At 33.7% G+C, this 27,849-nt stretch overlaps 1 protein-coding gene across 2 annotated transcripts; it reads right to left on the bottom strand.

Annotated features, from left to right (window-relative positions):
* Positions 1 to 192: 192 nt before the first annotated feature.
* Positions 193 to 25,323, bottom strand: LOC123564589 (BUB3-interacting and GLEBS motif-containing protein ZNF207-like). 2 transcript variants are annotated; one of them, XR_008369943.1, is made up of 11 exons: positions 25,198 to 25,323; positions 8,293 to 8,419; positions 7,699 to 7,831; positions 7,150 to 7,353; positions 6,665 to 6,680; positions 6,200 to 6,338; positions 5,401 to 5,604; positions 4,786 to 4,957; positions 4,325 to 4,372; positions 3,888 to 4,054; positions 193 to 2,145 (listed from the first exon to the last, which is right to left on the bottom strand). XR_008369943.1 is itself a non-coding variant. In XM_045358279.2 (10 exons), exons 1-10 carry the CDS (start codon positions 25,236 to 25,238, stop codon positions 3,972 to 3,974), a joined length of 1,167 nt encoding a protein of 388 aa, XP_045214214.1. In that variant the 5' UTR covers positions 25,239 to 25,323; the 3' UTR covers positions 193 to 3,971. The 2 variants fall into 2 exon arrangements, 1 of the variants encoding a protein (XP_045214214.1); XM_045358279.2 differs by having other exon boundaries at positions 193 to 4,054.
* Between the last annotated feature and the right edge of the window lie 2,526 nt (positions 25,324 to 27,849).

Genomic DNA, 27,849 nt, shown 5'->3' with positions numbered 1-27,849 from the left:
TTTATGTCCATCTACCTTCGGTGGGGGTTAACAATAGCGGAATATATATTTTGTAAGAATTAGTCTTACGACAGGTTATCAGATTATTAAATCACACATAATCACAAACAGACACAGACTCACATGCCATCACATAAAACGGCCTTTTATTTCCTAAACAGACATCTTATCAAATAAAGACAACAAGATCAATTTAAGCAAAATCGTCTTTAATTTTTATCCATTTTTATCGCAATAACGTTTAAAGAAACAAAAATTGACACTACTGGCATATAAAATGATAAAAAGTTTACAACAAAACTAATCCTCAGAAATAGAGTTTTTTGATAAAACTATTACAAGAACATATTTAGCACAGTGTTTATTACCTTAAATGTCACACAAAACTATCACATATTACAAGGTGTAATCATAACTTTATATTACTGTGTATACAGTTCACAATTTAGTTTGTACAATGTTTCATATAAACAAGATCTGAGACCCCAAATGGCTGCTGTACAACATCCTGTTCCTGGGTGTAGTGTACCTGTGGACTAAAGTTCTATGTTTACACGATACTGGAATATCTAAAACTTGAGAAAGTAATTCATCAAGTACATACAAATTTTTTGGTTGCTTGTATGAGAACATAAGACATTTCTTTAAAAGTTTTCCTCTGCAAATACATTAACATTAATGACATGCTGCAAAATCAAGAGGTTTAAACTGAATTTGTATCAAAAGTGAGAAATCTGCATTTCTGAATATCATTTTCATATCCGTTTTGTCATATTCTTTGTGAACTTTTGCCTTCATTCATAAGTCAGTTCTAATCCAAGTGTACTGCTGTAATAGAATATCTCAACAGGAAAATGTACAGAAATCTAAATTTTCTCAATGTGCCAAAAACTGTTGGAAACCTTTTGCAAGACTATGGTCTAGAAAATTCATCAGACCTAAATCTTTCTTCATCAGCAGGCAACTGATTTCACTTTGTATATATGTATCACAATCTAAGCAAATTTTCTAATATTTTTCTTTATCAATATATCTGATGCACATGGATAATTGTTAAAATTATTTCATCTTGTAATATTTCTAACCAACATTTTTGGTAACAGATTATACCAGATTCCAACATATGGCTGCCTTGTAAACTTCCTTGCATAGGTCACAAGTGGAGGATAAATGACCAGATTTCTGCTGTCAAATCCTACTGGCATTTTCTAGCCCCATGTGGCCAAACTTGCAACCTCTCAATTTTGCTTAACACACTGAGCTAATCCAGCAGTCAATCGTAACAAGAAATGGCAATAACTGCACGATTGCTGCACTGCACTTTCTGACCATACTGATGTTGCAAAGGCACATTAATATTTTAAAGGGACACAATTTAGTACGAACTAATGCGTCATTGCATCATTTAAACATTGTTTAAAAATGCCCAAAGTCAGGTTATTACACTTATATAAATCATTGCAGTCGCCAACTTGATGTTGGGGGTTTAAAATCCAACAATGCCTTCAGATTTTTCATTTAGTTACATAATATTTAGATGTGAAAAACCATTGTCTTCCATATAATACTGCCTAATTGTCTCAGTATTCAGAAAAGTATGAAAAATCTTCAGGATATTGTGACTGCCTCTATAAAAACGTTTTAGGTAGTGGATCCTTAATAACAGTCATCAATTTCCATTCGATTATGCATTCTGCAATTTCAACTTTCCTAGCTGATACAGATGCTTTGTGCCCATAATGAGCTACATTACCAGACCAGAATGCTGAAATGGCATACTAGAACATGCATTCTCACAGGATCTGCCAACTGACATTACGGATCCACTATCTTAATTCATAGTAATTTCAGCTTACTTAACATTACAGAGTCACAATAGTTCATCTGAGCTTCTAACCAGTAGCAACATATCTGAGAACTTTCTTACTAAGCATAACTTGTGGTGGTGGAGGGAACTGACGATTTGTCAAACTATCATGAAGATCTTTTGTAAAATGATATCTTTAATCTTTCTTCCTACCAAAGCTGCATGCAAGCATTATTTTCATAATCAATAAATTCCTACTTCAAATTACTACTCTTAAGTACATTTATTCACCTACCCTTGATTTAAACTGTTGACTACTTCATCTTCAAATTTCACTGTTAAAAGAAAACAAATGCCCCTGATGCAAGTTTTCAAATCAATTTCACACAAGGCTATACATTTCATATAATTTCATAGCATGAACACCTACAGAACTATCATTTTTTTGTGAAAAATAAATTTAAATATAATTGATCTTCATAATATGCATGTAATATTTTACTGTGATAAAGATGTCTTCAAATGTTGCTACTTAATTATTAAGAAATACTGAGTAGTAACAATTATATACATTTATAAAAGCTGATGCATAAGCATGAAGTAAAAACAAAGGTAGTCACCAACATAATACAGACTATCATGTTGGGGGCAAAAAGGCCCAACAGCAATTTGCTGTGACAACTTGCCTGCATTTTCAGGATTTTCTAACTTCTCAATAATTTACAAAGTGAACTTTTTTTTTAAATTTCATTTTACTTTTAAAACGATGAAAATAAGTCACAAGTCACCAACACAATGTTGGGGGCCAACAAGACCCAACAGCAGGTACTGGACCTCCTGTGACGACTTGCCTTTCAACTCTTGAGATCTCTGCAGTGACAGCCTTCTATAAAACATGTAAGATGAGCTTAAAAATTTACTAAAACAAGTCACCAACTTTAGTTGGGGACCAAACGCCAGAAATGCTAATATTTTGAAACTGAATCAATGTAATATACTGTTTTAAGGATTATCAATATCTTGTTTCAAAGTATGATATTGCAGCGAAATACTGTCAACTCAAGAAATACTTGTGTGGGATTAATTTGAACTAATTTCACATTTTCAAATCTTATCAAAATATTTCGAAATCATTACCTTGATTTTAAGTATTTCCGTGTGAAAAGAAGTACAATACCCGTAGATAAAACCGAACATAATTAGTGTGTTTTTATATTCTGCTAAAATTTGGTCATATGAATATCTGACATTTCTTAAGTTTTCTAAAAGTATGTTTGTAAATACATCTGTTGCCTAGGTTGTATACTAGCATCTCTGAACGGCCCAACAGTAACACAGAATGTTACTGTGACATGACTTGCCTTGGTTCTGCTTCCACTTAATTCCTTGCAACTGAACAAATATAGTTAGTTAAATTAACTTCACATATTAAAACTAAACAAAAAGAGTCGCCAACAAAAGTTGGGGGCGTTTTAAATTTGCCCAACAGCAACTAAAGTCTATTGCTGTGACGACCTGCCTGTGTTAAGCGGCCAAGTTCCCAGTCTTCCAATCAGAAGCCACACTACAATCTTCCTTATTGAAATCAGCCATTCCATTAATTTTTTTTATTATGTTTCATTTTTCCTTTCATTCAAGTTATATATTCCTTAGAATTTTATCTTCTATTCAAAATTATGGAAGTATTTTCACAACACTTATTTATACTATTTCAACTAAAATGTTCCTCATGAAAATCAAATTAGACACAGTAATTTTACCTTTATAACTTAATTTAAAACACAATCAACTTTACATACCTTTCAATTGCATTGGAAGCAGAAAGATCTGTTCAATATTTACATAAACTACACATATATACATAATCTGTAATTTGAACAATTTAAAAGTAAAATAGCCTTTTTCTGCACTTACCGCAGACCTTTAACACACAAGCACAGAGAATTCATTTCTGTCCGCCGAATTTAGTCTTACCTTTTCACCTTTAAGGGTCAACTCTCGGCTGAATTGCATTTTTATGTTTTAGAAGCATTTAACACAGATTTTTATTTTTAAACACAATGCTCTATGCACTTAACTGGTGATTTTGTCACAGCATTACACATGTTAGATCAGCAATGGTTGCACTTTTTCGATTATCACAAAGACAACAAAATGGCTGCTTTCAGTATCGTCCTTGGAACATTGGTGGTCTGTTTCCTTGGAAACCCATATTATACATTCCCTGATTCTGCATACCCATCATTGCTGAAAGCACAGAAGTTACAATCATTTCAATAAATGTCTTTTTAAGCTTTTTTCTTGTTACGTCAAGTAACAGGAAAATGTTTCAAAGTAATATACATATAGTCCAACAAGATCCTTCCTAGAATAATTAATGTAAAGCATTTTCTGGCGACTGTGCTTGTTCAAATATTTATACAAGAACACCAGCCACATGAACAAGGCAACTTCCTAAGGATTCCCAGTGAATGCTAATTGGTAAATCAAACAGTGATAAATGAAATAAGTATTTACCTTGTGGAGGAATTGGTGGTCTCATCCCTGGTGCACCAGGACCCATACCTGTGAAATAAATACACTTTCAAATACTAGTATGTTCAGCAAAAAAATTTCATGTACCATTGTCAAAGTAACAAATATATTCATTTTTCATCTACGAAATAACAGCAACATCAAATTCACCATTACAGTGAAATTCAGTCAAAAAATGTTAGTGAACTCAAACCTTCTTAATATTAGTGATACAAATGCTACTCTTACCTCTTGCATTAGCTCAGGTTCATACTTTAGAATTTTTAACCCTAAAACAGACATCTTATTACTATTTCATACTAACAATGCTTACTGAAGAAACATATAAAGTTGGTACATTAATACATGACATATTAAAAATTTGAATTTTACAACGAAAGGGACCCAGCTATGTAACTGATAAGAGTTAAAGATTAAGATAAACCACAAAAGCAAGTACTTACCCATTCCCATGTTACTAGGAGCCATACCCATAGCTGGATTTGGAGCCATGCCCATGGCTGAGGTGGGCGGCATACCCATGGTTGAAGTTGGAGCAGCCATGCTTTGTGGCAAAGGTGTGAAACCTTTTACCGCAAAGTGGGCATACTTTGACATAGATAACCTTTTCTCCTCCTGTTGTATAAAATAGAGGCAAACACATGCACAGTTAGATCTTTTTATCTACATATACAGTCAAAATATATTACATCTTACCTGTGAAACACCTTTTGACCTGAAATGTTTAAATCAGTTTTATACATTTTCAATTTTTATAATTTTAGTAGTGACCTTAAATGGCAGCTTACCTGCTTGGCTTGTTTGGTACTCACCTTCAAAGAAAACTGTAACAGCATCAAAATGTATGTTTCAACATGGATAAATCCAATCTTAGCAGTTGAAGATGTCTGGAAATCCCATGTGAACTGAATATAACATCTAACTTTTAGGCTGAGACAGAAAAATTTTCATGGTTATGCCCAACTAATCTCTATATATAAATTTAATTGTCTTAGTGACTAAGATCAGATTTGCCCAGAAAACAAATGAGGAGGCAATGGTATAAACTGTCTACATACCAGGGAGATATCTTCATCAGGGTGCATCAATTTAGATGTCAAACCTGAACTAGATTCTGGTTTCTTTATCTGTGGTGCTCCTGTAATTGTGGCACCATTTGATGCAGATGGTGAAGATGTGATGGCGGCAGCTGCTGGGAATGTCGGCTTCGGCGGACCAGCCGTCGGTGCTGAGGATGTTGATGATGGGGAGGAACTTGATGACTGAAATATTTTTGGATAAAACTTTTAGCATCCCTATCTCTACCAATTTTAGTACTTAATTCAATGGTCCAGTTTTTATTATCAAAGACGAAAAGAGGTCCTATATCACGAACCTGAATATCTGAACAAGATAGTAACTAAATTTATACCATATAAAAGTGAAAACACAGCAATTTTTACTAAATCAAGGGTCATAACTCCAGTATTTCATACTGGTTTTACTCCAGTATTTTATACTGGTATGTCATTTTGCCCAATTAATTTGGGATCTTTTTATGATAACTGCTAAAAAATGTCATGACAGTTAGCAACAGTATAACATATAAATTTTAAAAACTAGATTGAGGGTCATAACTCAAGCAATCTTGTACGATAGCACTTTGCTGCCATATGGAAGCAGATCTGTGTAAAAATTGCCTACAACTGATTATTCAGACATCTCATAATGTGGCCAGTTTAATATACCTCAGTAAATACAAGTCCTACTGATGATGTTAACTGATGATGACACAGATCACTGTTTTGAATTTTACAAGCAGATCACATGATCTGAAATGAGATCCTTTAAAAATTCTGAACAAAACAGGTTACTCACTGCTGCTGCTGAAGGGAATAGAGGTTTTGATGGTGCTGACATTTGGGATGTTGACATTGGTGGCACTGCGGCAGGTCCTGGCATGCCTGGACCTCCCATAAACGGTCGTGGTGGCATTGGACCCATACCTGGACCCATCCTGCAACACATCATATGTATACAATCTACGTAAAATGATGACATACAACATAAAAAACTTTTACTTTAAATTTCTATCTTTCTAACTGTAACACTAGCTCAAATAAAGCTTTTAGTATTTAGTATCAGTGCTGGTGACACAAAATCAAGTTAGTACATTTGTACAAGTGATACCCATCAAGTCAAAAAGACATGTACCAGAATGAATTGTCTGTCATATAAAGCAGTGTTGCATAAAAAACAACAAAACTATGGTCATATCATTCTGGAATGAAAGTACTGATTAAAATTTAAATACAATCACTTATAGAAGAAAAGTCAACTTACATATGTCCCATTGGACCTGAAAAGAGAACAAACAGTATAATAAGTATCAATTTAAATGTTATGTCACTTTTAGGCAATATTAACGTTGCCTTTCACAAAATGTTAAGCCCATTCTACACAACATTGGGCTTTACATCACCCGGTAGGACCTTTCACACATAACAATACTAACAATACTCTGTAAAAGGTGTACAACCATAGCTAATGTGAGTCTGTTTTGCATAATAAAGTCACTCTCTTTAAACCTATTTATTTTACACTGCCTTTAAAGAAAGTATTTGCGAACATATCAACTTTTCTCAGAAACTTCTCCCTAGATTTCCAACCAGCATCTGTCCTTTCATACATTTAACAGTACTACAGAGACTGCAGCCAAATTCTACTCTTTATTTGTAGTGCCGCGACTTTAGAATCAAGAATCTGAGGAGATGCCCCTGCACAAATTTAACTTCCTCAATTAAATGATAACAGATAACTGAACTTACCCATAGGCCCCATTCCAGGCCTCATACCCATATGTGCCATGCCCATTGGTGGAGGCATAGGAGGCATTCCAGGGCCCATATAGGGCATTGGTACTGAAGTCGGGACTGGCGGTGCAGGAATGCCATTGGCTGCAGGCACTGGAGGCTTGGGTCCTTGGTTTGTTTCCTCATCACTCTCTTCACCTCCACTTTTAGCTGCTTGTGCTACAATAAACAACACAAACAGTTTCACTCCTTATTTGTTAAGCTCAAAGAGGAATAGTTCTGTACTGGAATTATCACACATACTGATATAAATTTATAAACTAGTTTAAGATTATATAATGGTGCGACTCCAAAATTAGAATGTTAGTCTCTCCTTAATCTAATGACCAATATCAGCTCAGTCAGACCAAACTCAAATTCTGTTATAAACAAGAGACTACAAAAGGGATTCTTTTCAAAAGCTGTCAGTAAAGACCTTATAAATACAAAGCTGAAAAGCTGTCATGATATTGTCCTAGGTTTTGTTTCACTTTTGTTTTACTAGCTATAATCAATTCATGATACCTTTATTGTGTTTTTGTCTCTCATGTTCCCTTAGATCATCATCAGGAATACCTTCCATACCATATATTTCTATTTCTATATTGTGTCTACCTGGCACTGAATTTGGTACTTTGTCTACTTTCTCTTTGTGAACCTACGAAAAAAAAAATTAACTTGTAGAAATTTACTTCCGATTTCATAATGGAAGATTTTAATGAGGTTATGGTTATAAGTAATTGCATTTTGACTTAAGAATCAACTATACATACAGGATTTTTTTAAAATTGAAAGTACCCTTCTAAATGTTCTTGCAAGGTTAGCACTTCATGGATTATAAATATATTTGCTAGCTTCATGACCTGCTAAACAATATCAATGGGTGTCAAATAATCCCCCAAATCATTTTTTTAGAAATAATGCTTTTAAAATTTCAATAAGATTTCAAATAATTAACTTCACTAAATGGAAAATATATATTACTAAAAGTTATATCAACTTCTCAATTAAAATTGATAATTTTGTGTTTTGTTAACAACTGTTAACTGTGCCATGGTAATTGCTCTAAACTCAAATCAATACAAGTAATGTGAGGAGTTACGTCTGTCAATTTCTTACCTGCATACAATGTATAGACAAGCCTGGTCCTGTGTAAAGCTTCTTGTGACATATGTGACATTTAAAATGTTTTGCTTTCTGGTGCTGAATCAGGATCTTCTCATCATCAAACTCTCTATTGCAATACCTTAATCTTGTCAAGGAAGCTTTTATTTACAGATATTGTTTTATTAAGTATTTTTATATAAATCTACAGTTTAATATTAAGCAAAGAAAGATTAAACAAAACTGTAACCACAGTCTCGGGGCCGGAATTTATAAAAATATTATACTAACAAATTTTTGTGTAGCTTTAGAAGTTATTTAATGGCGTGCACAACTGGCCAGGTAATGTACATTTCAATACACTCAAGGACTTTTGTGAAAGTTGCCATGGCACACCTGGTGGCAAGAGAGTTATTTCTCCGCGGTGAAAGAGGGCATCTGTGGATTGCTCAAAATATGGAGATACGATAAAAACAGACAAGAGGACCATGATGGTCCTGAATCGCTCACCTGTTCCCACATGACCCAGTTTTGGGTTTGACGTCGTTTTTTCTATTATTTGACATAGTGACCTAGTTTTTGAGCTCATGTGACCTAGTTTTGAACTTGACCTAGATATCATCAAGATAAAAATTCTGACCAATTTTCATGAAGATCCGCAGAGAGGTCAAAAGACTTTTTTATTATTTGACCTACTGACCTAGTTTTTGAATGCAGTTGACCCAGTTTCAAACTTGAACTAGATATCATCAAGATGAACATTCAGACCAACTTTCATACAGATCCCATGAAAAGTATGGCCTCTAGAGAGGTCACAATGTTTTTTTATTATTTCACCTATTGACCTAGTTTTTGATGGCACGTGACCCAGTTTCAAACTTGACCTAGATATCATCAAGGTGAACATTCTGACCAATTTTCATGAAGATCCATTCAAGGGTATGGCCTCTAGAGAGGTCACAAGGTTTTTCTATTTTAAGACCTACTGACCTAGTTTTTGATCGCAGTTGACCCAGTTTCAAACTTGACCTATATATCATCAAGATAAACATTCAGACCAACTTTCATACAGATCCCATGAAAAGTATGACCTCTAGAGAGGTCACAATGTTTTTCATTATTTGACCTACTGACCTACTTTTTGATGACACGTGACCCACTTTCGAACTTGACCTAGATATCATCAAGATGAACATTCTGACTAATTTTTATGAAGATCCATTCAAAAGTATGGCCTCTAGAGAGGTCACAAGGTTTTTCTATTTTTAGACCTACTGACCTAGTTTTTGATTGCACATGACCCAGTTTCGAACTTGACCTAGATATCATCAAGCTGAACATTCAGACCAATTTTCATACAGATCCCATGAAAAATATGGCCTTTAGAGAGATCACAAGGTTTTTCTATTATTTGACCTAGTTTTTGGCAGCACGTGACCCAGTTTCGAACTTGACCTAGATATCATCAAGGTGAACGTTCTGACTAATTTTCAGGATGATCTTATGAAATATATGGCCTCTAGAGAGGTCACAAGGTTTTTCTATTTTTAGACCTACTGACCTAGTTTTTGATGGCACGTGACCCAGTTTCGAACTTGACCTAGATATCATCAAGATGAACATTCAGACCAACTTTCATACAGATCCCATGAAAAATATGGCCTTTAGAGAGGTCACAAGGTTTTTCTATTATTTGACCTACTGACCTAGTTTTTGACGGCACGTGACCCGGTTTCGAACTTGACCTAGATATCATCAAGATGAACATTCTGACCAATTTTCATGAAGATCTTGTGAAATATATGGCCTCTAGAGAGGTCACATGGTTTTTCTATTTTTAGACCTACTGACCTAGTTTTTGACCGCACGTGGCCCAGTTTCGAACTTGACCTAGATATCATCAAGGTGAACATTCTGATCAATTTTCATAAAGATCCCATGAAAAATGTGACCTCTAGAGTGGTCACAAGCAAAAGTTTACGCACTAACGGACGCACGGACGGACGGACGACGGACGCTGCGCGATCACAAAAGCTCACCTTGTCACTTTGTGACAGGTGAGCTAAAAAAAATTTATGTTATTCATTTTTATATTCTAAATGAAATATGGGAAACATAGCAACTGACATCACCAGGACCTCAGCTCCAAAATAAGTTTGCAAAGTATGATATTCAACAGGTATGATGCCATTTATTTTAATTTTTTTAAACAGTGAATATTTTCTCCTGAAATTTCACTTTTGTTTAAGATGTGAAGAGTTTTGTTGTAATGAAATATGTATGCCTCTTTCTAGTAATGCTGGCATAGTGTTTCCTGCAGACTCTAAAAGGGGCATGGTGCTTCACAAGAAAAAGGGCACTTTTAGCACACTGTTTGGCACTGAAAGGGCATTTGTCCAAGTGCGCTTGCTGGCATCATTTTCCAAACTATTTTCACATTACACCTGAAAATCTTCCATATCTCATGGTAGATATTTAGTATTATTCTTTATATAATTCCTTAGTACCATGTTCAAGGGGGGTATTCGATCTACTCCTTACCACCAAAACAAAATGGCGGCCAAAACTGAAAATGTGAGTTTTTCTTACTTTTTATCTTTTTTAAGGATTTCTAGACCATGACACATGGCTATCAACCTGCTCCACTGTTTTTTCTATCTATCGGTACCTTTAACATTGGAAATAGTGCTGTAGTTTGTCTGGAATGCTGGTCATGGGATTTGAATCGATGGAAAATCCTCCGGTAAACACGGGATAAGGAATAGTGCGATTAGCAAATATAGTCTTTTTTCCTTATAATTCAAATAATTGTGAGCTGTTTTTCTAATTAGAAGAAAAGAATCAATATATATTTCCATCATGGTTAGTCTGGAGCCGATTAAAAGTCGTAATTTTAAATTACACAGTTTTTTGTCTGATGGTAAGGAACAGTGTACGAAAATAAGAGGATAAGGTGCAGTCCACTTCTTCAAGCAACTTTTTACTTTGCTCTTTTCAGAGACAATCAAGTGAAATTCTATTACAATAATATTTTGGTGATCATTTATAACTATCTCTTGCTAAATGTAGTAAGATTTAAAAGGTATCCGCCTGTTTATCAGACACGTGATGTACTGAAAGCCAAAAGTTCAGCAAGTATTTAATATAGTATCCCTCGCCAACATTTAAGTATTTTTAACTTTCTATTTGGTATAGCGCCCAAAGTCATTAACAACAAGCAATTGCCTTACAAAAATGTTGAAATATTATTTTATTTTTTTTTTGTCTTAAAAAACCATTAAAAGTTAAACCTACTTAAAATACAATGTGTTTTACTAAAGATAGTGAAAACTCAGCAACACCACTTAACTTGTTTAGGTGTTATGCATTCTTTGTAATTTTGCGTTAAAATACATATGTTATGCGACATTTAGGCACACTAATTCACGATTTTATGGATACAAAGACCAGAAATTATTCGTGGTTGAAGCTATAACTATGTATACGACTTTTCATAATTATGGTTAACTCTTACATTTTAAGTTAACGTTGGCTTAGAGTTATTAAGGAATATTACCTCGCGAGTTCGCTAGTAGATTATTGAACGAACATTTAACTGTAACAAAACATATTTAAAAACATTGACAAAAGGCAAATCGCAAACATAATAAGCTCATAAAACCATAGATATACTCTTACGATGCCATTAACATATATATCTGGAAGAGCAATTTGAATATTTTATGTGTCCTGCTTGTATCTTAAGCTGCATTGCAAAAGTAACGTAAGTATCATTGCACATAGGTATGAGAAAAAAATACATTCAAGTAAGGCTTAATATGTGGCAAATATGATTGTTATTTACCAACATTATGTATCTTATACCACGAATTTAAGAACATTTAATCATCAAGCTTTTCTTGGAAACATTTATGTCAATCAACAATAACACATATTGAACTTGTCAAAACTGATCAGAAATATGCTGATGGTAACGTATGTATCCCAAATTAACTAATAAATTCATTTTCGGGTATCAAAATTCGTGTTCAAGATTGCCATCAAATTGAAGCCGACCATTGTAAATCAAAAGCACAAATACTTATTTATTCAAATTAATTATTTCTTACGATTGTCAAATTAATTATTCGTATTTTCAAAGGCGGCTTTGGTAATCTCGTTCTCTTGTATATTTGTAAGTGGCAGCTCTTATAACAAGTGCTTTTGTCACTGAATCCATGAATCACACCAATTTAAGCTGTATATAATGAAATGCACAAAGAAAAAGTACTTACTCTAATATTAAAAATTAAATATAACCACAAGTCACCGTGTCAAAACTTTTCCAAATAATGAAGAAAAGATAATTTTATTTGAGTACAACCACATTCATGAACCAAGCACCAACAAAAACCAACAATTCTACATATAAAATTTCATTCAGAGTTAACAGTTCTATTAAGTCTGTCTTTACTGTAAAGACTTTTTCAAATATATTAACGGTCTTGTAAAAAAATATTTCAAGATATATCACGGTTGGAACAAAACTTTATGCCCTTTTACTTGCAGATTTTTACCTTAACAGTAATTAAAGCTAGCTCTTTTACCTTTCAGCTACCAGTTCTACGGCAGCGATTTGTTTTAAGGTATCGATTTTAATAGATACGAAAATAAAGTAATATAAGGTCGCATACGTTCTTAGCAAAACTACAAACACTATCTTTTCGGTTAAGCCTGCGCCCGAACAACCAAAGCCTATTCAACAAACTAAGAAACAGACTCTCGATACTCCGAAAGAAACACGGTACATTTTCACAGGGAATGTATAGTGTCATATTATACATTTCTTGTGAAAAAGTACTGTTTTTTTTTTTCGAAGTCTCGAAGTCCGTTTCTCGTTTTGTTTTTCTTATTTTCTCTCCTCCATTTTCTGTTTGCCAAAGGATATAATTAGCAGGGAGGTAATAGTTTCACTGTCTGATTCTCTCTTTTTAAAGTAGCGCACTGTCTTTAGCCTTCTCACATTCTCGATACACCTTTCAGATTTTAGCCCTTGATGTTACAATAATGTTAACCTGATGTGCAACCCACCACAAGTCAACAGTGATACACCAATAACCTATGTATTGATACATACGTTACCGATCACTGTGCTATGGGTACCACGGGTATGCTGTTTCCATTCATTTTGTATTCAAAAATATGTTAAACATGTATCTTTATGCTAAAAACACTATGACATATGACCAATTCTGTAAACAAAACCTTTTTAGCAAGAAATTAATATTAAAGCATATATTATTAGATTTTAAAAATAGAATTTGCATGACGTGTTTTAAACAAAAATAGTGATAAAAACAAAACTTTTTAGCAAATTAAAACGCCTGAGCGTATTATCTTGGAACCTTGACTTCAAAAAATAAAAGAAGCCTCATGTTGTATAAAAAGTAATATATCAGGCATGAAAGGATACATACGTTACCATACGTAACGTATGTATCAATAATTTGTACTGTGTTTATGGCGTACTCAATATGTACAACAACATAAATTTAATTGAAACAAAAAAATATAATTGTCATATAATCACAAATAGGTTTTACTTTAAGCTTCCTATTTAAACCGAACATTACCAGCGGAGCCTATTGAACATTTTCAGAAAAAGAAAACACTTCTTCAAGGACAAATGTGCGACTTAACCTGTGTGAAATCTGCATCTTACGACATAGACGATACAAACTGATGACACTGTCAATTAAAACTGAGTGACACTTTCTTGTTTATGTTATTTTAAATAAGATTGGTAACGTTTGTATCGATCACGTATCATTTTGCCATTTCTTATGCCATTTAAATTAAGAAGGACCTCTACTTCATAACAGACAAATGATTGATGTATTGAAAATGCATATACTGTTTTGGCATGAAAAAACTACTCTTAGTTCAACATGAACTGCTGTGATTTTCAGTGTCTTAGAATAAATGTAACGTTTGTATCATAGAAAGTGGAATCTTTACATAAGGAAAGTTTAAGTGAAAAATATATCACTACTAAGTATATCTTGTATCAAATGTTATAACATGTAGTTGAAACAAAACTAGAAATAACCTATAAAGACATAAAAACCATATTCTTTATATGTCAAGCTCATATATTCATAGTAGGATAGATCCATAACCAAAGTATTCCTTCATTGGCGTCATATCTTTTTTATTGTTTAGGAATCGTAATAACACAAACATACATATTATGATGCAGTTATTAATAATTAGGGAACATGTATTCTTTGCATTTACTAAAAAATCCGTCATTAACTATAAAAGCGGTCAAGCGTTGTGAATTTTTGTATAAAACTTGCGCATGGCGCCAGTAACGTATGTATCATTTTAAATTGTCTTTTGTACATTTTTTGGATTATGGATATGATAAATCCAATTGACATTAGGTAACAAGTATAAACACATATTCATTGGAATTATAGTATGTTTAATTTGCTTCCGGAGCCTATTTTTAAACAACCACGATAAGGAACACTCGATTGTTCGTCATTTAAAACTTAACGATAGGAGGGTTTACACTATGGTTCATCTACAATATTAGTGTAGTTTAACAGCCAGGGTCACGATTCAGACCTCTTTAATTATTACATGGTATAAAAATGTCAACTGGTTATCTCAGAAATGATGAAAGAAAACTGTAAAATCCGTTTATAAAAATTGCACTGCACCTTATCCTCTAATTTTCGCACACTGTTCCTTACCATCGGACAAAAATTGTGTTTTTTTGAAAATACGAACTGTGATCTGCTCAAAACCAACAGTATTAGATAAATATGTGGAAATATTCCTTCAAATCAGAAAAATAGCTTACAACCTGCGGTATATTAGGTAAAAAGACCATTTTTGCAAGTCGCACTATTCCTTATCCCGTGTTTACCGGAGAATTTTCCATCGATTCGAATTTCATGACCAGCATTCCAGACAAATTAAAGTGCTGTTTCCAAAGTGAAAGGTACCAGTAGATGGAGAAAACAGTGGAGCAGGTTGATAGACATGTGTTATTGTCTAGATATCCTTGAAAAAGCAAAAAAGTAAGAAAAACTCACATTTTCAGTTTTGGCCGCCATTTTTTTTCCATGGTAAGGAGTAGATCGAATACCCCCCTTGCATGTTGTGAATGAGCTTTCCTTTCTTTTGTTCAAAGAGGACTTTTTTTTAAATGCTACTGATGATTCATACTTTCAAACATTCTCATTCTGATAAAATAAAAGGGCACGTGATGCGAACGGGCAGTTTGGAGGGCAGCATGGTGGCACTTCAAAAGGGGCATGGCGCTGCGCCATGTTAAAAAGGCCTGCAGGAAACACTATAGCATAATTTAACTGCATTATCCAGTTACAGTTCCCTATATCTATTAACAGAATGAACAACAAGAGCACTGCCTTGTGGGTGCAGACGCTCACCTGATTTTTTTGTCTCTGTATAATAGAAATATTGTCCTACCCATGAATTTCTAAGCACAAAAGGGGCCATAATTCTTGCAAAAAGCAATGTAGCGTTATGGTACTTGCTGTGCAAAGTCAGCTTTTAATGGTGAATAATGCTCCAAGTTTTAAAGCAACAGCTTTGATCATTAAGGAGAAAAGTTGACCTAAACGCAAAAAGCAAGATGGATGTCAAGTTTCTTGCTGTACAGAGTCAGTTTTTGATGGTGAACAAGTGTTGCAAGTTTCAAAGCAATAGCTTTGACAGTTTAGGATAAAAGCTGACCTCAACACAAAACTGAACAAAGAAATCTGATTTTCTAAGTCCAAAAGGGCCATAATTCTTGCAAAAAGCAGGATGGAGTTATATTTCTTTCTGTACATAGTAAGCTTTTGATGGTGAACAAGTGTTGCAAGTTTTAAAGCAATAACTTTGATAGTTTAGGAGGAAAGCTGACCTAAACATAAAACTTAACAGGGCAACGCCGACGCAGACGACAATCCAGTGATGACAATAACTCATCATTTTTTTCAAAAAATCAGATGAGCTAAAAATAATAAATGGAGATAAAATATATGTTGATTTAGTAACTGTATTCATAGCAGAGCTCCAGATAAGCTTCTGGTGCAATTGGGTATTTCCTCCAACACTTTTTGTTTTAATAGGGTATTAGAAATATGCATTGGGTAAAAGTAATATTATTACCCAGCCTTTTTAGAAGTAATTGGATATTTGCTAAAACCAATTGGGTTAACGTTTAATGTTTTCTGGGATACTTTTATTCCATTGTTTTTTTTGCACTTTTAATGCTCAGAGATCAATTCATCCACAACATCCCAAACGATGTGTTCAACGCAATATGTGCTCTCCCGTTAGATGTCAGCCAATATCGGTGACACAATATCATCACAAACAGATAACTGTCTTTGCTGAACCACAAAATATCCTTCTGTTTCGTTTGTTTGTGCTGCAACAATGTTTACAGAGCGTCCAAATAACATTGATAAGACTGAATGGTCCTCACAGACCTATGATTTTTCTGATAATTAGCAACCTGTTCTATAATATAGACAAGAGGACCATGATGGTCCTGAATCGCTCACCTGTCCCCACATGACCCAGTTTTGAACTGAGTATGATGTCGTTTTTTCTATTATTTGACATAGTGACCTAGTTTTTGAGCTCATGTGACCCAGTTTTGAACTTGACCTAGATATCATCAAGATAAAAATTCTGACCAATTTTCATGAAGATCCATTGAAAAATATGGCCTCTAGAGAGGTCACAAGGTTTTTCTATTATCTGACCTAATGACCTAGTTTTTGAAGACATGTGACCCAGTTTTGAACTTGACCTAGATATCATCAAGGTGAACATTCTCACCAATTTTCATGAAGATCTCATGAAAAATATGGCCTCTAGAGAGGTCACAAGGTTTTTCTATTTTTATACCTACTGACCTAGTTTTTGACCGCACGTGACCCAGTTTCGAATTTTACCTAGATATCATCAAAGTTAACATTCAGACCAATTTTCATGAAGATCCATTGACAAATATGGCCTCTAGAGAGGTCACAAGGTTTTTCTACTTTTAGACCTAATGACCTAGTTTTTGACCGCAGTTGACCTAGGTTCAAACCTGACCTAGATATCATCAAGATGAACATTCAGACCAACTTTCATACAGATCCCATGAAAAATATGGCCTAAAGAGAGGCCACAAGGTTTTTTTTATCATTTGACCTAATGACCTAGTTTTTGACAGCACGTGACCCAGTTTCAAACTTGATCTAGATATCATCAAGATGAACATTCAGACCATCTTTCATAAAGATCCCAAGAAAAATGTGACCTCTAGAGTGGTCACAAGGTTTTCTTATTATTTGACCTACTGACCTAGTTTTTAATGGCACGTGACCCAGCTTCAAACTTGACCTAGATATCATCAAGGTGAACATTCTGACCAATTTTTATGAAGATCCATTGAAAAGTATGGCCTCTAGAGAGGTCACAAGGTTTTTCTATTTTTAGATCTACTGATCTAGTTTTTTACCGCAGTTGACCCAGTTTTGAACTTCACCTAGACATCATCAAGATGAACATTCAGATTAACTTTCATACAGATCCCATGAAAAATATGGCCTATAGAGAGGTCACAAGGTTTTTTTATCATTTGACCTACAGGCCTAGTTTTTGACAGCATGTGACCCAGTTTCGAACTTGACCTTGATATCATCAAGATGAACACTCAGACCATCTTTCATAAAGATCCCATGAAAAATGTGACCTCTAGAGAGGTCACAAGGTTTTCTTATTATTTGACCTACTGACCTAGTTTTTCATGGCACATGACCCAGCTTCAAACTTGACCTAGATATCATCAAGGTGAACATTCTGACCAATTTTCATGAAGATCCATTGAAAAGTATGGCCTCTAGAGAGGTCACAAGGTTTTTCTATTTTTAGACCTACTGACCTAGTTTTGGAACGCACGTGACCCAGTTTCGAACTTGACCTAGATATCATCAAGATGATCATTCAGACAAACTTTCATAAAGATCCCATGAAAAATGTGACCTCTAGAGTGGTCACAAGCAAAAGTTTACGGACGGACGACGGACGCTGCATGATCACAAAAGCTCACCTTGTCACTTTGTGACATGTGAGCTAAAAATGCGATACGCAAGCGTTTTGTAATGAATTGGGTATTAGGAATTTTAACTGCGTTTCAGCTCACTGCACTGTATGAATTCAACTGGGTTTTCTGCAACTTCAAATGGGTAAATATGCAGCTTATCTGGAGCTCTGTGACATTGTTATAAGTAATTAAATTAAGTCAAAGACACACACTTCATTACTTAGAGGGGACTATAACCGGAAAATGCCAAGTAAGCTGTAATAAAAATTTAAGGTATAAATAACCTATTCATAATTTTAAGTTCAACATGTCCAAAACATTGTGGAATGATACTAATTTAACTTCGGTAATGATTACATTTTACTCAGACTTTATCATAGACTCCCTGTGTAAAATCTTTAACTTTTTACTAAAATAATGGTATTAAAAAAAATTAAATTAAATCAATATAATATTTCAATGAAACTTCAAAGTTTTGTTGTTTGTAGCATCATCTGGGGCATGTGCAGTGAAAAATCTTAATTTGATTTCTAAAATAGTGTGATATTTATTTCTAAAGTCACTATATATGTTCATTGTAAATATACTTCATTATACCCAAGTGGAAACTGGCAGGTACTCGAAAATGCAGCTCTCTGATTAATCAATTAGAACCCCTAAAGCTGTGATGTCCTGATAAAGTTATGAATGAAATCTTGAAAAGGGAGGTCTATACTCCCTACTGGCTTATCTACCCATCTCTCATTAACGTCTAACCCTTCACAGGTTAAGTTAAGCTTTATTTAATGTCGCACATAATCTAACATACAACACAAGCTAAACAGCTCTTGTGCGACAAACTAGGTATCTGTGCTTATTTTACCTCCTGGTGTAACACTTTAATGCAGAGTGCCAATACATTTCCTATTTTTCAAAAAGTTACTTCATTTCTTTAAGGCAATACCTTTCTAAAAATGTTAAGAAATTAACTGAATTTATTGCAGAAAAGATTCAGCTCCATAAAATTGTTTCTCCTACTTTTTCTCTCACTGCGGAAAATGGTTCCGTATACGGGAGTGTACGCATTCCGCATACTCCTAATATACAGAAACATTTTCCCCGTATATGGAACATTCCATATACGGGAATCACGTATTCTTTAATTGGACATTCATGTTTTTTTCTCATGGATCCGTTCATTCATACTTAGCATAAATACCTTTCAACAGTTTATTTCAGTATTCAAAGTTAGGGATTGTCAAGGTCCAAAAAGTCTGGTATTTGGGGGGGGGGGGGGGGGGGGTCACTTATATAGGAGATTTTCTTTGCCTTTAAAGACACTGATTCTGGTATGCCAGGTATGTGACCTATGGGAATGATAAGGTCTGCGTATTGGTGGTAAGGGCCAATACACAAGACTGGACCACTGATAGACTTGCTTCTGTTTATCATAATAAGCTACTGTATAGCTACTGTGCAGTAAATAAATTGCAGGTGATATTTCTCACCTTTATAGCAAATCAGTTCTCACCTTTATAACGAGTTTAGAAAGCTTGATTGAATTAGGGCTAAATAAACAAAGTGATAAGATACAACAGTGTTTTATCATATTTTTAATAAAGTAAGTTTTTTAACAATTTCATCTCATTATTTCTGTTTTTTATTATCAAAAATATAAGAAATGCATTCAGGCACATAGCTTTTAGAAGTAATAAATTATTGTGTATTTTGAACAATGATATATCTTTATTGCTGGATTTTATTATACATAAAAGAAAGTTAACATTATTTAGACAACACAAGAGGAATTAAGCATTTTTAATATATAACATCCTTCTGTCTATATACCTTCTTTATCTATTAAAAATGCATCTGAACGCTTCTTTAATTTCTAATAAAATCCAGCAATTATCTTTTTTTTTTTTTCGTTTTTATTTTGTTACTTTTGATAAAAAGATCATAATCATTGAATAAACAAACTTGTAATTTCTCTTATTAAGTTTTGAATAATTATTTTATAGTGAGAAATGCTTTGCTATAAGAGTTATAATTTAATTGGCCAGGACATTACTCAACATGACTGAGCAATCAAAATTAGTATCTTATCAATTAAAATAATTTTGTGTACATGCTGAAAAAAGACTTTAAAAAAAAACACAGCATTTCAATTAATAAAATGCAAAACACAGGAAATAACCAATTTACCTGTAGGCAATAAAATTTATGATTCTCTGACAATAATTAGGCTACATGTCAAGTCTACAGGGGTTTTATGGACCCTTATCAGACTGGACCAGACAGGATCTTGTATATTGGGGATTAAAAAGTCTGGTATTTGGGGGGGTCACTTATATAGGAGATTTTCTTTGCCTTTAAGGCGTAGGTTTTGATCATACTTTCATGAAAGATACCTTTTATATGATATTCGTATATTATACATATATGGGACCGTATACTCCCGTATATGCACATATTTTTCATAGTGTCTCTTGATGCAAGAAAAAATGTAAACAAAAGGGAGACCACTACTTCCAACAAAGGCATAAGTTCCAGAATGCATAATTAGTAATGTTTAAGTTACTTCCCCTTTAGTGATGATAGACCATAAAAAATACAGGAAGTGAATAATTGCTTCTCCCTTAGAATTTCATAACTTCCGCTGCGCATGCGCAGTGAGCACTTTACGATTCGAAGTTTTGGAGGCAGATCGCTTGTAAATGCAAGTTGATAATGATTTAATTTCTGCAATAATAAAATAGTTGTGAGGTAATCCATCATCTGTAGGAATTTCTTTTTGTTTGCTGCTGTATTTATGAAAATTGAAAATCATTTCCAACTTTCTATGTTAAAATAAAAGCAAAGTTTCACCGCCAATTTTGTTCCTAAAGAACATGTCTTTTCCATAAAAAAAATCACGAGTGTATTTACGAATTTTCAAGCGAGTTGCACTTTCTACTTTCAATCGACGGCCGCCATATTTGTTTACATTAAAGGTCAAGGTCATTGAAATACCTAGCTAAGCAAGGGAACCAGTAACTTTTTCCACATCTATGGTACGACGCGGCCTGAGATTGTACCCTAGACCTCCTGCACTCATAGCACACACTCTACTAGTTCTGGCTACCATAACTTAACTGACGCTGTTTTAATTTTCTGATGGTCGCGTCCATTACGTTATGGAGAAATCACATTTGGTTAACTAACCAGTATCAAACCACAACATCTCGCACAGTCTCTCGTGAGAAACTGATGACGTCATGCAACAGTTCAAAGCACACGTGGTTATTTTTGAAAATTAAGATCAAAATTTCACCTATTTATGAATTTAATTTAATCATAAACATAACCATTTTTGACAAAATGCATAGAAAGCCTACCTTTTAAGGTTTAGAGGTCAATAAATAATTATTCTCTATGGTCTATTGGTTTTCAAAATGAAGAGTACCCTGATCAGGTGACAACTGTAATGGCCCACAAAATATTGCAGACAGGGGTACCAGTTTGAAACTTGAGTGTATAACTTGTGTTCAAATTATGTTGCATAGATTATTTTATGCCAGATCAAAAGAAAAATGGATTAGAAATATTTTAAAGTAAAAGGCGAGTCCATTGCATTTCATTTGATGAAATTACAGCGTGACAGACTTCTGGCACGATTCCTGGTTAGGTTTCAGTACGGGAGATCCTAACAGCATATAAACATCTCTGAGCTGAAATATTTCAGCCAACACTCTACCACTTCAGGCCTTTTTTTATGCTGATTTTAGGGCCGAAATTCGGCCCCATTCCCCAATCTAAAAAGTATACTTTTTTCCCCACCTTGTCCAAAAATTCCCCATGCAAAAAAAAATGAAATTAGTTTTGATTTTCAGTCCTGATTTTAACAACTTCTAAGCAAATATATTCCTCCAAACAATGATTTCGCGACATAAATTTCCCCTCCAAAAGGGACCTGGTACCCTTCTCCAAATTCACAAAAAAAGGGCTGCACTTAGCTGGAACTAGTACCGAGGCAGTATCCCCACATCACTTATTACCGGTGGTTACCTATTACCGGTGCAATCCGAAAATCTCGAATATTTACTTCCTGAAGAGCACTTCCGGAATCCTTTGTTTACAAAATTACACAACTATTCATCAAGTGTATCTTCCGTGAAATATGTCCTTCCTAAGGGTAAGTTACTTATTTATTCTATATGAATTGATAGAAAATATGTTTTTCCAGTGTACTTTACTGATAAACTTCAATAACACTCGATGAATTATGAATAATTCCCCAGAAAATAAGTGACAGAAGGAGTTTCCTCTTGTAAATGACGTCATCAAGCACTGCCTCACACATGCGCTTTTTGGCGCCCTTTTTTATGAACAATACTACTGGACTAAACTTCCGACTTTTCATTGTTAAGAACTGAGAAATCAAATTTCATTCAATATTGTGTGCATGTTATGCATGTGGTAAGGTTTTTTTGTTTATTTCATTACAGTTACAAGCTAAAATGTGATAAGTGTGGTCATTGGACACACCTGAAATACTGCTGTGCTGTGAAGTTTTTAAGCAGTCATGATGAGTTCTCTAAATCACCACTGCATGAATGTGATAATTCTGGTTTATCTGTGATTTTGACAAAAATGTGACAAAGTGCTGTTTGTGATATAGGAGAGATCGCCGTGACGTCACGCGTTAACATCTGTTTATCTGGTGGTTGGCAAAACAAATGATTTTAACACCGTTTGCGTATTGAATCAGAATTTTTAATTTTTAATAACTTTTTTGCTCATTTATGGATTTTCAAAATTCAAAAAGATTTGAAATACTAACAATCTTCATATTTTTGTATCCAAATATCTTTTTTCAATGAATAACCGTTTTAAATGACATATAATTTTAAAAGCAGGGGTTACGCTGTCGATCACCACTTGAGCCATTTGCGACAAAAAATTAAATGTGGCTCCGAAATTTTCTAATTGGCGAAAATGGCCCGAAGCTATGTCTGTCTGCAAAACTACGAATATTGCTAGTTTTACGAACCAAAAGGTGTGAAAAATCGATAATCTGTGTAGACACAACATCCGTTATTGAAAGGGAGGGAGCCAATTTGCAATTTTTTTATTTGATCAGGCAGTTAATTGGTGATAATTAGATTATTGAATAACAAACTGGATAATTATAATCTTCATTTTGTGCACTTGATACGATTTTATGAGCAGTCGGCCGTTAGACAAATTTTCTATGATTGCCGAGGGTTAGTTTGGGCAAAAACAAATAAAAATGCTTTAGACAAGCAGAAATTGTAAGTATTGAATAGCTATGATGATAGAAAAGCAATAAAACATAGGTATTTTAGCAAATTTTTAATTCTAACTTACGTTTTCCGAATTTATCACCCGTTTTCGCAAACGTGATTTTCGGATATTTCTGTCATTTCTGACGGAATTTTTTAGTGCAATCTTAATAAAAAGTCTACATTTAAGAAAAATATGACAAATGTTGCAAAAGGAGCTCTTATTTTGAAGTAATTTTCGAGAATAAAACATGCGAAGGCAGTGTACCCCACCCACTTGTAGGCAATGCAAAATAAGACACTGTTTTTTTTTAAACAATTTTTTTTTCTTTTTTGACATCTTTATTTTAAATGTGATTTTCAGAATTTTTTTATTAAATGGCAGATGTTTATAAAAATGATAATTTTAGAAATTAACACAAATTGATTTGCTAAATAACTTTTTAAAGGGTTAAGAAATATGTAATAACTACATTAATTTCTTGAGTAGTATGAGTACTTTGGTTTATATAATGTAGTCGTACAAGAACGTCAATGCTATGCGCTTTGCCGTTGTTGGCCTCATAATTTTATCTTCCGAAAAAGCAGTGGCTCAGAGAAAAAAATTCCCAGTGTGACCCCTGAAAAGCGGCGTAGTGATTTTCACAACCTTTAGAAAAACAGTGTAAGTTAAGCGTTCATAATTAATCCATTTTATTTCGAAATAACAATTAAAAGTAATCAATAAATTGCTTGTTTTATAACCTTTCCATTGATCAAAAAATTATTTATGTAATTTGTGTTTTAAGAAAGTTTAGACCGTTAGAAAAACATCACTGTTTACAAAAAACATGGACGGTCGGCTTCTGCCCACCCAATCACTGTCTTATCAGTTCTAAAAATAGAATTTGTATACAAACACGATCTCTCCTATTATTCATTTATTTTATTCATATTATATGTTACAATATACTGTTCTCCACAGCAGATTAAATAATCCAGTAGCCAGAACTTTAAGCTGTGTTTACTTGTTATTTTTGTGTTTCTGGATGGAAGTTTAATGCAGTAGCATTATTTCCCACAATTCCACCAGTAATAGGTAACTGTAAACATGCAAGATGGCGACCATGGTAGGTCAAAACATGACCTATAATTGACGAAAATTCTGTTCCCAGGTGAATAAAATTAACTTTTAATGAAAAGAAAATACTTTTTTCATCAAAATGAGTTTAATTTTAGTAAGCATAAGAATCAAATGTCATGTATTGTGAAATATCAATCATTAATACACCGGTAATTGGTACATCCAGGATAACTAAGCTATCGACACTAATCAAATTTTAGCAGTACAGATCCTCCTGGATATCTCGGCTCCTTCATAATATTGAGAGAATATCATAGCCAGCTAAAACATGTAATTAAATTATGTAAGACATGACTCCATATTGAATTATTTCCTTTGTTTTTTGGGGCCTTGTTTTTCTGAGGTATGGAACAGTCCCTGTTTTCAACATGTTGAAAGTTGTGATATTTTGCTCCATAATATTTGGGTAAGGTAATTCTTTGAAAGGATACCAACACCATGGCTTTAACTGCTTCTTCTTTTTTCTTCCCATTTTCGAATTTTCTAATTTGACTTAATATTTAGTCGCAACAAAATTTCTACGGAAGTGGCGTGTGAAGTGCCCGTATGCTATTTAGTTAAACGCTGTATGGGCCCGTATTTTATCCGTACAGTAACAGAGTGAGTGAGTGAGTTAGACTTTACGGCGAATCGACACAAAAAAGTCATATATCGCCAAAAAGAAGTTGTATTGAAAAACGTCAACTATAAAGATCTCTGAAAACATTTATGTAAAAATGTATATACATGTAAAGGGTTAAGATATCAGTGGCAAACAATAATATTGCAAAATGTGTGAATAAAAATATATGATGTTCAGATTTTGTGATAAATACCTATCAGCTTTAAAAAGGACAAAACATTGCTGATAAAACTCTTTCAAAGACTGAACGTCGTAGTATGCACTTCGCTGTAAAGCGAGGTCCACATAGTCGGTTTAAAAAGTGTTTAATAGTAAGCGCGTTGTTTGACATGGTTCACATTTCAGCTAGGTTGATCTTCTTTGTTCAGACAAAGAGCTATAAAAATAATAGTATTTTATACTTCTTTGGTTCAGAAGATAAGAATGAGTCAAACGGGTTGCCATTTAGATAAAATGTATTTAGTTACATTTGATTTAAAATCAGTTCATGGTAATTCATATTAGATTGTGATAATGAAGACGATTTTTTTGCTCCAGTATCAGCATCCTCGTTTCTATTAATACCAACATGACTAGGAATCCAGCAAAATATGATGGACTTTTTTTAAAGATAGTGCATGAACCCTGAGAAGAATATTTTGAATAAAAGGATTTACCATATTTCGGCTGTGAATTCACTGTAAAACAGAAAGTGAGTCGGAAAAGATAATAAACTTTTCTTCACTAAATTTTGATATTAAATGTAGAAATCAATAGCTTTTGAATCGGCTGAAAATATTGTTGCGTTATTTTGGCAAACAAATATAATTTTGATTGATGAATGTGACTGACAGCAGCACAGCCAACCTTTAAATGAGCCGTGCCATGGGAAAACCAACATAGTGGCTTTGCGACCAGCATGGATCCAGACCAGCCTGCGCATCCGCGCAGTCTGGTCAGGATCCATGCTGTTCGCTTTTAAAACCTACTGCAATTAGAGAAACCGTTAGTGAACAGCATGGATCCTGACCAGACTGCGCGGATGCGCAGGCTGGTCTGGATCCATGCTGGTCGCAAAGCCACTATGTTGGTTTTCCCATGGCACGGCTCAAATCATCTTTCGAACCGTTTGTGTAAACTGGGAAATAATCCTTGTAAGCAGACTTGATTTCATTTCTATTTGCATTTGAAAATTTCAGGGTTAGTTTCAGACTTTTTAAAGGCAGTTTTCAAATAAAAAATAACTGTAGTGGAAGTAATGGTCTATGGTGGTGTATCTGGAACTGAGTTATAATGGACAGGGATAAAACTTGATACTATGTCCAGTATATGTCCAGTATATAGTTAAAAATACTGATGTTAACAATTCAAATATATCCTGAATTTTGAAATACTTTGAACTTTCAAACAAATTTATCTAAATATATAAATCGCAATGTAGGACACATTGTCTTTTTCAGTGATAGATTCTAAACCAAAATCTATTCATCTGATCGCCAAACTACTGATATTTCGGACATTTAAATGTTTTACATATGTTTTTTTTTTTCTTATTGTTAAGTTTATTAATGTTTAGTCGTCGCATTGATAACCTCGCCGTTTCGTAACTAGATCGTTAAACACTTTAAAATCAAGTTCACCATCGGTTAGAAACATTTAAATTCTACAACTTTCGAAACTCAAGACGCCAGGTTTAAAATTAACATTTGGCCAGATTTGAAAAACTAACAAAAATTTTTAAAAAATACGTGATATGGCCTCTTTCTACGGTGCCCCTAAAGTGACATGTTACACACTTTTTTTCCAATTAGGTAATGTGAGACTTTTTTTATTTCGTTTAAACGAAATGATTTCGTTTAAACGAAATAAGTTATTTCGTTTAAACGAAATGATGAGTTATTTTGTTTAAACGAAATGATTCGAAATAAGTTATTTCGTTTAAACGAAATGATTTCGTTTAAACGAAATAATCATTTCGTTTAAACGAAATAGTTATTTCGTTTAAACGAAATGATTCGAAATAAGTTATTTCGTTTAAACGAAATGATTTCGTTTAAACGAAATAAATTATTTCGTTTAAACGAAATAAGTTATTTCGTTTAAACGAAATCATTTCTTTTAAACGAAATGATTTTCATTTAAACGAAATCACTTATTTCGTTTAAACGAAATGATTTCGTTTAAAGAAATGATTTCGTTTAAACGAAATAACTTATTTGTTTAAACGAAATATCTTTAAACGAAATAAAAAATCTCACATTACTAATTGGAAAAAAATGTGTTTAACAGTACTTAGGCACCGTAATCTTCCAGATTACTAATTAACGAAATTGTGATAACATGTCATTGTTACACAATCCATACTCTCATATGTTGCTTACTGTAGCCCAATGAATATATGTTATTTTACACAATAACTCATATGATGCTTACTTGATTTTACATAATGAAAAAGTTATAACAGTAATGTGTTTATTAATTT

This window comes from Mercenaria mercenaria, chromosome 2, assembly GCF_021730395.1.
Source record: "Mercenaria mercenaria strain notata chromosome 2, MADL_Memer_1, whole genome shotgun sequence".
Classification (NCBI taxonomy): domain Eukaryota; kingdom Metazoa; phylum Mollusca; class Bivalvia; order Venerida; family Veneridae; genus Mercenaria; species Mercenaria mercenaria.
Note: the sequence above shows the minus strand (reverse complement) of the source record. Positions and strands in the feature narration are given on the sequence as shown.